The 12956-nt window shown below is 42.7% G+C and overlaps 1 protein-coding gene and 1 long non-coding RNA gene across 2 annotated transcripts; one reads left to right on the forward strand and one right to left on the reverse strand.

The window, feature by feature from the left end:
- LOC137469647 (uncharacterized) lies at positions 1-4789 on the forward strand. Its single transcript, XR_010996626.1, has 2 exons — positions 1-50; positions 4217-4789. It is a non-coding gene; the product is annotated as an uncharacterized lncRNA (long non-coding RNA).
- Positions 4790-8717: 3928 nt separating this feature from the next.
- Positions 8718-12549, reverse strand: UTP23 (UTP23 small subunit processome component). Its single transcript, XM_068182609.1, has 3 exons — positions 12315-12549; positions 10104-10278; positions 8718-9218 (listed from the first exon to the last, which is right to left on the reverse strand). Exons 1-3 carry the CDS (start codon positions 12500-12502, stop codon positions 8832-8834), a joined length of 750 nt encoding a protein of 249 aa, XP_068038710.1. The 5' UTR covers positions 12503-12549; the 3' UTR covers positions 8718-8831.
- Positions 12550-12956: the final 407 nt, after the last annotated feature.

Below are 12956 nucleotides of genomic sequence, written 5' to 3' on the forward strand. Positions count from 1 at the left end.
GATGGGACACACTCAAATATACAAAAAATGTGGTCCTTATCACTAGGCAGGTGAGTTTTGGCCTGGAAAAAAAACATGCTGAGAAATCCTTCAGCAAAAAATGTGAAAGAGGGCATTCACCTTCTTCTTCAGCATAATGCTATCAGATATGTTTGTGGCGGAGGTAAGCTTGTGTATAACTGGAGGGTAGTAGAGAAAGCCTTGAAATCAAGCGTGATTTTATAAAAGTATACATGAAAAAAAGTTTTACTACTTAGAAGTTTGGTAATTACGTATTTTGAGCAATCCTACCACCTGCAGCTTGAGTCAGCTAGCTACTTCAGAGAGTTCTGGAAGGCACAAGTGAACAGATGGTGTGTTTGTTGACACCATCAGGTAGTGGGCAGTGAATATTAGTAAACTGGCAAGTGCCCACCAAAAATTATTCTAAAGTACATAATTAAATAAGTTATAAATAATAACAACAGCAACAACAACCCCAAAAAGTAATAATTAAAAATCTCATTAGTTGAAAAGGAAGGAGTGAGGGGAGGAACCAAGATTTTTTTCAGATTAATTATACAGCCTTATTTCTTACCATTTCCTAGTCCATTACACACAGAGTCCAAGTAAAAATCTAATAAATTAAACAGTCCTCAGATACTCTACATAACTGAAGCTAATTGTCTACCATTTTTATATTCTCAAGCATATGTAATAACAATGTTCTAGTTCTCACTATCATTAAGAAGTAAATACAGACTTGAAAACAAGTCCCCCAGAAATCACAAAAAGCCAAATACATGGAAGAAAATTCCACTGTCTGGCATAATGCAGTGATTTGTATGAATGCCGTATCCCCATTTTAATTTTACTATATTCTTCTCAGAAGCTTGGCAGGCCTTGCATGGGTTCTGATAGCACCAATTTTGTGCAAATTTATCTCTGACTCAAGCTTAACACCAGTGGTGTTCTTTGTGTTTAGGACAACAATAAATTTGACTTCTTTACTACACAAAGAAAAAAGAAACACTGCAGTTCTGTGGGCATTCTAATGATGATACAGAACTCTTTTTTTTTAATATCCAGTTTAATTAATAAAAAAAAATCTAATACGAGCAGGCAACTCATATTCTGAAAAGTCATTATGGATACTGAGAAGCAAGGCCTACAAATGGGATAAAAATACAAACATGGGACTTGAGGGAAGATTCTGGCTATGGACATGTAGCACGAAACCTTTGAGGATGACAAGAACCATGGCAGGGCATGCAAGGAGGCAATCAAGAATGTTAAGGCTCAGCTAGACCTGAAATTAGCCAGAGATGCCAAGAACAACAAGAAATGGGTCTTCAGACACATAACCAATAAGGTAAGACACAGGACCACTGCTAAACATGGCAGGGAAATTAGCTACTTCTCAGTGCAAGACCACTATCTATAATAATTGAAAAGTCATGGAAATCAAGGGTGGATCCCCCAGAGATTGACACTGGGCCCCATGGTGCTGAACATCTTTGTAAATGATCTGAACGATGGGACTGAAAGCAGCCTCCACAAGTTTACTGATGACACCAAACTAGGTGGTGAGGGGAATATGTCAGAAGGAAGAGACATCTCAGAGAGACCTGGGCAGGCTGGGAGAGCAGGAGAGCAAGAACTGGATGAAGTTTAATGAGTGCAAGGTCCTGCACCTGGGACAACATGACCAAAGAGCCCAGAACAGGCCAGGATCTGTGCTTGGGGAGCAGCATCACTGAAAGGGACCTGGGGGTGGATGACAAGCTGATCACAAATCAGCAGTGTGTGGCTGCAGCCACAAAGGTAAATTGGATCCTGGGCTGCATCTGCAGGAGCTTAACTTGCAATGGTAGGGACTTTACCATCCCACTCAGTGCTTGTCAGGCTGCATTTGGAGTACTGTGTCTTGTTCTGGCCTCCACATTTCAAGAAAGATATAAGCAGACTGGGGAGTGTCCAAAGAGGGGCCATGAAGATTATCAGAGAGCTGCAGAATCTGCTCTGTAGGGAAGACTGAAGGAGTTAGGTCTTTTTTCCCTGGAGAAGGCTTAGGGAGAGTCACATCATCACTGTGTTTAAAGAGTGACTACAAGAGGACACTGCCTCTTCACAAAGATCCACATGAAGCATACAAGGGGCAACACAAACAAGTGGCACTGGCAGAGGTTTCATATCAACACAAGAAAGACATTTTTTACACAAAGAGCAATCATTCAGTGAAACAACCTCCTCAAGGATGGGGTGGGGTCCCCATTACTGGAGGTTTTTCAGACATCATTGAACAGGGTGCTAGATAATCTCATTTAGCTCCCTGTTCTGTGAAAGGTTGTACCAAATGATCTTTCAAGGTCCCTTCCAACCTGGGCTGTTCTATGATTCTGCCTTATTCAAATTATCATTTATATCTTAATTTTAGGGTACAGGGATACAATCCTAAGCCTAGTGTGCAGCTGAGTTATATTTAGGATTTACTGTGCATTGGGTGAAGACTGGGCTTTTGGAACAATATAAGCACAGGAGCCAGTTGATTTGTGAATGCCAGTTTCTGGAGAGCTTGGGAGTCAGGGATGCGCATTCACTGTCATTCCACGGGCAAGAAGCCCAGACATGTTCAAGGGCAGTGGCATTCAGCTCAAGAACCCATGGAATCTGTCACAAACAAAGAGCTGAATGCAGAGTTCCTGTCCTTCACCTTTTCCCACAAGACTCTTCCTGTCCACACTCTTCCTTGAAGAACATCCATCTGAAGGCAGAGACTGTGGTTTTCTCAAGTGTGCCTGACTAAACTGAAATCTGCTTTTTTTTAGGTACTGCTTTTTGTGATGCCGAAGACACTTCAGCTTGGAAAAGAGATGAATGAGGGCAAATATCACAAATGTCTATTCAAGCACAAGTGGTATGGGAAGGATGACTAAGGAATAACTCTTTAAACTTTTACCTGTTATAAGGGCTAGCTGGTAGGCAGCAGATTCTTAATTGATGCATGAAAGTATTTTTCATAAGATGTGTTCAAATTATGCAACTCCTTGCCACAGAAAATTAGAGGTTTAAAGTTTACATGGTTTCAAGGAGAGATTGAACAAATTAGTGAAACAGAAATTCATTGTCTGCTGTTAGAAACAAAATATTTTTCTTGGGTCAGGAACTCCCTAGTAAATTGTCAGAAAGTTGGAAAGTCATTTGGGGAAGCACCAAGAGGATGTTTTGTCAATTTTCATTCTACTCCTGAGAACAACATTCAGCCACTATTAGAGGCGTGATGCTGGCTGAGACAGATTTTTGGACCATCCCAGAACAGCCCTGCTTGTATTTTTCAGAGCTGAAAGAGAGGTCAGGGTGGAAAGGGGAGCCAGGAATTCTAGAAAAGTGTTTGTTCTTAGTTTTTTTTTCTGAAAACCTGGCTGTCAAAGTGTGTGCCAATTCACAAAGTGAAACATTTCCTGTGTTTCTCCAAGACAGTCTGAAAGAATATCCACTCTGAAGAGTCAGATCAGTAGCATCTTTGGCCCCAGAGGAATTAATATGGCAACAAGATCATTCTGGATCAAACCATAAGTCAAGACTGCAACAAGAAACTTTTGAAGTCCCCTACTGAGTTCTTGGAAGGAGATTAGACTTTAAAAAGAACCCATAACATGCCAGAATTGCTGGCTGGCTATCCCAGAGTATTGCTGTGAGTACCCTCAGAAGCAATTAACCCTATCAGTAATGGCATGAGTAGGGTTCCTCCTGGATGTAATATCTGCATGCTGCGCAGTGAGCCATGTGCAAGGTCAGGCAAGCTCTACAGCAGAATGATTTGGCTGCAAACCTGCAGTGCTGCAAAGTGAGTGATAGTGAAAAACCATAAAGACACAAAGTGTTTGGTGGCATGAGACCGACATTCTGCAGGACTTCCTGGGCTATCAGCATAGGATCTGTGAGCAGATCACTGAGTCAGTTCAGCTTGCTGTTTTGAAAAGGCAGAAACTGAGCCACAAAGAGGAATGGGGTTTCCTTAAGGTAATTAGAAAGATCTAAAAAAAATACTTGTTTGTGGTTTATTATTGTGTTCCCTACTCTCCTTGACTGCTGAGCCATTTCTGGTTCACCTTTCACTGCTGACCAATTCTTTCCTCCAGTTAACACTGTGAAACCCTCATATATATTTTTTTTTCTCTTCCTTGGTTTCTTTAAATCTCAGTGACTAATATATTGTCTTTTTTCTTCCTTCCAGCTCTCCGCTCTGGGTTGTTTTTAATTGGACCCTCGTTAACAGCTTCGTTGTTTCCCTGTATCCATACACAAAGCACAGCTGCATGCTATCCCTCTCAACTGCAGAAGAAATCAGAAAACAAAGTCCCCCTGAGGGAGCCCAGCCTGTCTCTTCTATAACAAGCTGTAGAAACTTTTACAAAATGACTGCCTCTACGCAGACAGCCGAGCTCTCTGAGACAAATCTGGGGCTTGGAGTGCACAGACATAATAATTACCAGAAATACATCACAAGTCCCTTTCCTGGCATTAGTTAGGCCATTCCTAAATCACAAGGTGCAGTCTCTCTCTCACTCCTGACTCTCCGGGTACAAAAACTTTTGCTTTCTGTCATTCTCTCTCGGAACACTGCAATTTTTCTCCCTTAAATTGTAAATGATAACACCTGCTGGGGCTCTTATTTGTTCATTCCCGTATCTCTGGCTGCTCCCTGTGTGAGATATTACGCCCGCACAGAGGTATGAAATATACAGTAGCTGTTTGTGAAACTTCTATATGAAAGATGCAGTGAATATAAATAATGGTATTGTTCCAATGTTCTTCATCTTGTATCTGACAGAACATGTTCAAGAAACTCCAGGAGCACTATAAAGCTGATGGAGAAGTCATTCACACTGTATCAGTGTAGCTGAAAACAAATGAGCAGGACTGATCTGGACATCCTATTTTATTTTCACCACCAGAATGTATTTATTCCTCAAGTCATACCATATTCATATTTACTTTAATGGTTCATAAACATCCCAGGTTCCAGAAACGTCTAATTAACTCATCTATTTCGTGTCATTAACAGATGCCCAGGGAGTGATTTGTTGTACAGTACCGGATCACACTAACATATAAATCCAGCCAATTGAATTGGCAGGCAGTCTAGGTAAATATCTTCTGCTGCTTGTAGAGGAGACTCCATCCTAAATTCAACATTAATGCCCTGCAGACTGTGGCTGATTGTTTTCTTCCTCTATTACTCTGCACATGTAGCATACATTGTATTGTATAACACTGGTTATTTCCCTGTCTTTTTAAAGAAAAAAAAAAAAAAAAGATTTAGTGAGCTGCTGCCTAGGATTGGGGTATATTTTTATAGTGTCTGAGAAAAGAGGGAATCAATAGCCCCAAAGAATTTTTTAGTCAAGCTCCTTTTGATTTACTTCTGGCTTCTGTAGTTTCAAAACTGAAACCAGTCTCTCTAACACCCTAGAGCAAAATAATCCTAAACTTCATGAGAGCAGTTATATTGGGAACCCTGTCTATAGCAGAGTTGTGACACAACTCCAGACTTTTTATTGATAAATAAGGCAGCGGCTTTTTGGGCAGTATGTGGAGTGAACACCTATGACAGCCAAGTTGGCTCTGTGGGTGCTCCCACAGTGGTGTTTCTCACAGGCCTAGGGATACTCCTAGAGATTCACACTGATGAATTCCTAGAGGGACTGGGCCAGCTAAACCTCACAGAACCTGGCAGGCAGAGTCAGTGCAGCCCGAGAGCACCCGCAGGGACCGCTCAGCCTGCAGCCACAGCGGTGTGAGCTGCGGCAGAACCGGCCCGGGCAGCTGGGCTCGGTGTGACCGGCTGCTCCCAGGGCTACTGATTTACCGGTATAAACACAGCCAGTCAGCTTTACCCTGCTGGACGTGCTTCTCTTGGAAACGAGGTGAGCTTCTCTTTCAAATTGCAAAGCGGTAAAACACATGGTCCGATAGCCTCTGCTTGTTGCCTGGGTGGGAGCTCTCTCCCAAAGCTCACAAATTACTTACCACGCAGGAGGAGAGTTGCAAGTATGCAGCAGATAAATTTTATAGTTTTTCTCTTAAGAGCTCACTCCCTTTGTATTCCAGTTCTTCCCAATAGCAGCACCACAAGTCAGTTTGTGTTCAAATGCTAAGGAAACAGATAAATGCTGTTTTAAATTCCGTAAGGTGGGAGTCTTTAGAGGACTGTTAAAATATTGGGTTTTTTTAAAGAAATTATGTTTGTGTCTGTTCACAGTCTTTAAAAAAAGGTGAATTTAAGCTTTGTGTTTCAATGACACTGAAAGGGACTGCTGTAAATAATTAGGGTGTTTTCTGCTCTATTTTCTATTTTTAAAACAATATTTTTAGTAAAGTTTCTGGGTTTCAATATACTTTTGACTCAGAATGAGATTTTGATTGAGAACCAACTTTGCTGTCTGCTCCAAGTTTTACTTACAGCAGAGATGTCTGTGGGTGGGTTTCAGGAGGGGGAAGAAATATAAGCAATATTTATGGAGGAATGGGAAGAAAAAAACATTAATATGGGACTGTACCCAAAGAAGTGACGGTATAGGGACTATGACAGCTTGAGAAAGGTGTCAAACAAATATCCTGCATTAAGGTATTTCCAGGAGTTACTAAATTTCTCCTCAGAACTCACTTCAGCAATTAATGTGGGAACAAAATCACGATGAGCATGTGACTGTTTTAAATTTCAATTAAAGCTTTCATCTTGACTATAGCACCCTTCTGCCCTGCTTCTGTCTCTCACAGTCTGTTCCAAAGATGCTTATGGTCTCATACAGAACAATGCAGGCACAGCCTGCTCCTAACAGCTGTGTTGCGAGGAAGGCCTGGGCTGGGGCTGCAGCAGTGTCCCGTGCTGCAAGTACAGAGCACACCGTGCACCGCTCTGTGCTGGCCAGATGTGACCCTGCAGAGTCTGCTAAGACTGGCCAACTCCCATCACTCAAGCTGGCCAACTCCCATCACTCAAGGTTTAGCTGGCCCAGTCCCTCTAGGAATTCAAGCTGTGAAACAACTGTCTATATAATTTGAAAAGCCAAGAGAAAGAGTCACAGATTATAGCTGTGTACTCCAGACATTCAAGAACCTGTGCAGACAGTGCACAAGAACCACTTTGCAAATGCATGCTACACAGAAGACTGTTTAGAACACACAGTTTAAACCCATGTAGGTCAAGAAGCAGGAAACTTCCCTTTTAAGAACATCTCAGTTAAGAAGAAATGCATTGAGTAAAGATAAAAGTCTGGCAAGAGATGACTGGAAACACTGGGAGAGCACACTGATGCCACAGCATGTGCTATACCACACATCTCTCTATTGTCATTTTGGTCACTCGCTTCAGACTCTAATGCCACCATTTAAGAAGACATAGGGAGCCATAGGTATTACGGAAAATCAGGTACTTGAAACTATTTTAGAAACACTCTCCTTGTGCTGCTTTAGGCTGGGGTAGTTAGTTTTCTTCACAGTAGCTGTGTTTTTGGATTCGTGCATAAGTGTTGAGATGTTTTTGTTATTGCTGAGCAGTGCTTACACAGGGTCAAGGCATTTTCTGCTTCTCATCTCACCAGCAAGTAGGCAGGGGGGACACAAGAAGTTGGGAAGGGACACAGGCAGGGCAGCTGATTCCAACTGACCCAAGATATTCCATAGCATATGGCATGACGCTCAGCATATAAAGCTGGGAAAGAAGGTGGGAGGACATTTGGAGTGGTGTTTGTCTTCCCAAGTCACCATTACACCTGATGGAGCTCTGCTTTCCTGGGGGTGGCTGAACACCTGCCTGTCCATGGGAAGCTGTGAATGAATTCCTATTTCTGCACTGCTTGTGTTTTGCATGCTTATTTTACTTTCCTTATTAAACTGTCCTTATCTTAACCCACGAGTTCTCTCACTTCACCCTTCCAATTCTCTCCATCCCAAGACAGGGGAAGTTGAGTGAATAGCTGCATGGGTCTGAGTTACCAGCTGGGGTTAAACCACAACTCTCCTCTAGTCCAGTTCTGATCTGTTTCTAACCTTACAGAACAGCAGAACAGTCATCAGGGCCCAAGTCCCATCACCCTCAGCTGTTTGTACTCCAGGCATCCTGCACAGCTCTGCTACTGTGATGGCATTAGGTGTTACCAGTGCTTTGATTCAGCATTTTTAAGTTACATTTTCCTATTAAAAATAAAGAACAAACTACAGGTGAAATAGGCAAGACTAGAGATGCCCTTATAATGTCAGGAATAACAACAAAATTGCACACCCTCAGTGATTTTCTTAATAAATAAAGACCAACACCCAGAGACATATTGGTTCACATGGTACTTAGAGAGAAATTTAGGCTGGACAGGGCTTTTGAGGGCAACTCTTTGCAAGAGTTAACTTTTGTATCCAGAGATAAACAAGCTATTGTGTTATTTTAGGTCAGTTTCATAATCTCTAACAGGCCAGCTGTAAAAACTAGTTTTATTAAGATTAGCAACCTCGATTCAGAAAGAAGTCTAATATCCCACTGAAATCTATATGGAAGCCAAGAAGCATTTCTAAAAATCTGCTACATAGCATGTGAATTTTAACACAAACCATGATGATAGAGAGAATAATGAAATATGAGGGTTCCTAAATATTTTGTCACAAACCCAGTACTAAATAACAGAATAAATTATTAGACAATAACCTGCAAATACTGAGATACTGTAATAAGCAGTGCCACCTCATAAAAATAAATTTTAATATTAACAACTCAATTTCATATAACTGCATATTAATCTTTTTTTTTTTCAAAGTTCAAACAATGTTCAAATTCTGTCTTGTCTGCAAAGATGGGTTTATTCTCCTTCATTCTTCTGCACTGACTGCATGGCTTCTGCTTTGACTCTATTTCGTTTTCTTTTTCTTCTCTTCTTTTTTTCAGCAGAAGGCTCCTGACCCTCCTGTGTTTTCTTCTTTTTCTTCTTTAGACAGCTGAGAGGATTGGGGCCGCCTGCCCTTTTACGTTTTCTTCTCTTTTCACCTTGTTGCTTTACTAGTCCTTCTTTTTCTTTAAGCTCCACAATACTTTGTTTTTGGTACTCTGGAACAAGCTGATTTGTCTGCAACTTTTGAACAAATGCCAAAGATTTAGGAGAAGGTTTGTCTAGCACCATAGTGTTCTGAATAATAAAGAGGAGAGGAATACCAGGCTTCCTTTTCACTTTGTTTGATAAGTCCTGGTCCTGCAAAATTAAACACTTCAGTCAATATTTTCAGATGAAATGGTATTTGCAATTCAAATGCACCTACTTTTAATACAAAACTATGAAGATAAATTACATTATGAAAAAGATAAGAAACTTAATTTAGCAGATATACATGGCAGTGCCTTTCAGAACAACTAAATTTCAATTTCTCTCCTGAGTACCTGTACTTCTGATGCAAAATTTACCAACATTTTCCTTTTACCTGCATGTATATGCACACATACATTTTTTGAGGAAAAAGTCCCAATTCACTTGTATGCAGACCACCACAACACAAGAAGTAACATAATTTTTTCTGTAATAAATAATTTTTAAACTCCTGTAACTTACATAACTATAAAGAATTCTGCTATAAACTCTTTTATATATATTGTATATCATTTATACATGCAGTCCCAATAATAAACCCAAGAAAAAATGCCTTTTTATTTGTATAGTTATTTATTCTTTAGTTTAAAATGTATTTAAATTGAAGTTATATGGATGTTAACACTTAATTTCATTTTTCAGAGTACTGTGCAAAGCAGTTTAGAGAAGGGGATGCACACACAAGCAATATGCAAATTAACATTCACGAGTTGTTTTTTACATGTCAATACCTAGTCAGTCTGTTTTCTTACTCTTTCAGCTAAACTAAGCAGTATCATTAGAGAGTAAAAAAAATCTGCTTGTTCAAGTAGGAGAAAAGATTCCCTGCTTCATTATTAGGAAATACATTAAAGAGCAAGTCAGGCTTTACATGATTAATTCTCACAAACGATTTAAAAACCTCATAATCAAGGCTACTGTAGGCTTCTTTATCCTTAGGTATCAAAACATCACTTCAAAAGAAATGGAGCTACATTTCCCATGAGCTTTTACCTGTGTAGCAATAAAGAAGTGATGAGGGTTGCCATCTTCAATCATGGAAAGTAAACAGGTTGAACCACTCACAGGATTCTTATGGTGAGAACAGTTTCGAACTTGAAATCTCTGGGCAATTAATTTTGCTCCGTACAATGCTTTCCCCAGTGATTCAAGTTCTTTTATAACACATCTGAAAACCAGAAGAGACAATAATTTTTAAACAAAAAAGAACCCTCATATTTTTTACAACAGCAAAAGGCTGATGTGAGCTACTTAGGAATGAGCAACGCCCAGTTGTTCAGGCTCTGAACTCCAGAAAGCAATAGCCCATCTGAAGATATCAGCAAGGTTTCCTTGGCTGTAAACATGATTAACCAGTAATAAAATTAGGATATATTAAATGATTTAAAAATTCACATCAGGGACAATGCTGAGTCCTTAAATTTATGCTTGAATACCACACAGCATATGAACCACTACCTAACAAATAAAATTATTTTTAAAATTTAATTTCTTTTTAAATTAACTTATTATAAAACTTGAAAATGTAATTTATTTTTAAAATGGAAATAAAATATCTGGGGAACAACAGGCCAGATATTTTAACCTCTGTGCCTAGCAAGAGTATGGAGTAGATCCTCCTGGAAAGTACATAAGGCATGAGGAAAATGAGGGCAACATGGCTTCACTAAGGGGAAACCATGAAAAATATGGTAGCCTTCTGTGACAGAGCTACAGTGTTGATGGATAAGGAAGGGCAACAGATGTCACCCAACTGCACTTAGGCAAAGCTCTGCACACTGTTCCATACAACATCCTTGTCTTTACACTGGAGGCATGGATTTGACAGATGTATCAGTTGGTGGATATGGATTGACTGGAGGGTTGCACTTGAAGAGCTGCAGTAAACAGCTCGATGTCCAAGTGGAGACCAGTGACAAGTGCATTCCTCAGGGGTTGGTATTGGAACATTTGACATCTTTAGTGTCATTTGACATCTTCAGTTACATGGACAGTGGGATCCAGGGAAACCCTCAGCATGTTTGCCATAGACACCAAGCTGTGTGGTGCTGTTGACACTCTGGAGGGAAAGGGCCTGGAGAGGCTTCAGATGGGCTTGTGTAATCCTTATGGAGTTCAACAATGCCAAGTGCAAGGTCCTGTATATGGGTCAATGCAACCCAAGCACAAATACTGGGAAGAGAATGGATTGAGAGCAGCCCTGACAATGGACTGAGAGCAGCCCTGTGTTGGTGGACAAGAAGGTCAACATGAGCTGGCAATGCGAAAGCCAACTGTGTCCTGGGCTTCATCAAAAGCAGCGCAGGCAGCAAGGTGAGGGAGGGGATTCTCCCCCCCTTCTCCATGCTAGTGAGACCCCACCTGGGGGTCACAGCAAGCCAGCTCATTTCCCCTGCAAGGCTCTTTTCGTAACATTGAGGTGCTGTCTCAGCAAGTCAGAATTCTGACAGCAGAGAAAACATGCTCATTCAGCTGGCCTAAGTGGAAGCTGGTCAAAGTGAACAACAGATATTGCTGACAAAAGAAGCAAGAAGTGACGTTTCAACATGATGGGAATAGTTTGGATCAAAGCAATTCCCAAATCTTTCACAGCTAAGGACATGACTCAATACTTTATACTGCCTAGAAGTGCAGGCCAGTTCCATACGCTGAGCAAGAAGGCTCAGTGTTTTTTGAGCCTAGGGTAAACCTCTTCCGGCTATTTTCACTATCTGCCTCCATAGCGGGCAGTTGGCTATTCTGTTATTGCAGATATACAATGTAACTGTATTTTGTATTTTAATATTTACACTATACCTAATCAAATAATAACAAAGGCAACTTGGAGGCAACTTCAGTATGCCGTGTGCATGCTCTACTTCCATATCTTTGTCTAGCCCATCCTTGTCCTCCCTTGCGAACAGCTGCTTTGGAAACAAGCCGGCACTGGCAGGCTGCAGCTCCCGCCAGGCAGGAACTCCCTCCAGGTCCAGGAAATCTCCGCTTGCCCCTGCTGTTACCACCTCGCCAAGCAGACGCTGCGGGTGGGACGAGACCCACCCGGCCCTCCCTCACACAGCGCGGTTACCGCTGGCCCCGCAGTTGGTGCCACTTTCGGAAAGGCAGCTGGGTCCGATGGATGCTCCCAGCCTCCTGCAAGTTACCCTCAGCCCCCAGCGCCACCGCCTCGCCCGGCCGGCAGCCGGAGCGCGCTCGCCGCCGTACCGCGTGGTGCAGAGCTGCGCGGCGCCGTCCAGGTACCCGGGCAGCTGCTCCCGGATCTGGATCTTGTTGCGAAGCGCGGCCTGGCAGAAGGTGCCATCCAGCAGCACCTGGAAGGGCTCGCGGAACTGGAAGTTGTGCTTGTAGAAGCCCATGATCTTCTTAGCGTGTTTCTGTCTCGTCACCCCCATGGCGTCCGCGCCGCCGCCCGGAACGGCCGCGGCTGCCCCGGAAGCTGCGCCAGGACCGGGCGGGGCCTCCCCGGAGAGCCGGGACCGGCCGGGCCGTGCCGGGGCTCCCCCCCGGGAGCCGGGGCTCCCCCGGGGAGCCGGGACCGGCCGAGGTCTTCCCCGGCTCTCCGGGACCGGCCGGGCCGTGCCGGGGCCTCCCCCGGGGAGCCGGGACCGGCCGGGGCAGCTGCCCCGTCCCCGAGGGTCCCGCCTGCCCGTCCCGCCCTGCACACGGGTAACCTCAGGGCTGGTTCATTGCCCCTTGTTCTGCGGTGCTGTTCTGGCTCCTGCCGTTTGCTAAGATAAGAAATGCCGAGTTTTCTTTTTTTGCTAGTTCACTGTACTGATAAAATTACAGTTGCTGTCAGCATACAGAATCACAGAATCAATTTGGTTGGAAAAGCGCTCTGAGGTC

Source organism: Anomalospiza imberbis, chromosome 1 (assembly GCF_031753505.1).
Source record: "Anomalospiza imberbis isolate Cuckoo-Finch-1a 21T00152 chromosome 1, ASM3175350v1, whole genome shotgun sequence".
Lineage (NCBI taxonomy): Eukaryota > Metazoa > Chordata > Aves > Passeriformes > Viduidae > Anomalospiza > Anomalospiza imberbis.

Excerpts from the sequence above, each read along its gene's own strand:
- UTP23 (XM_068182609.1), bottom strand. The coding sequence starts at position 12,502 with ATGGGGGTGACGAGACAGAAACACGCTAAGAAGATCATGGGCTTCTAC. Across the intron at positions 10,279-12,314 it reads GCGCAGCTCTGCACCACGCG|ATGTGTTATAAAAGAACTTG; the intron begins GTACGGCGGCGA and ends TCTGGTTTTCAG. Across the intron at positions 9,219-10,103 it reads ACTTCTTTATTGCTACACAG|GACCAGGACTTATCAAACAA; the intron begins GTAAAAGCTCAT and ends TTAATTTTGCAG.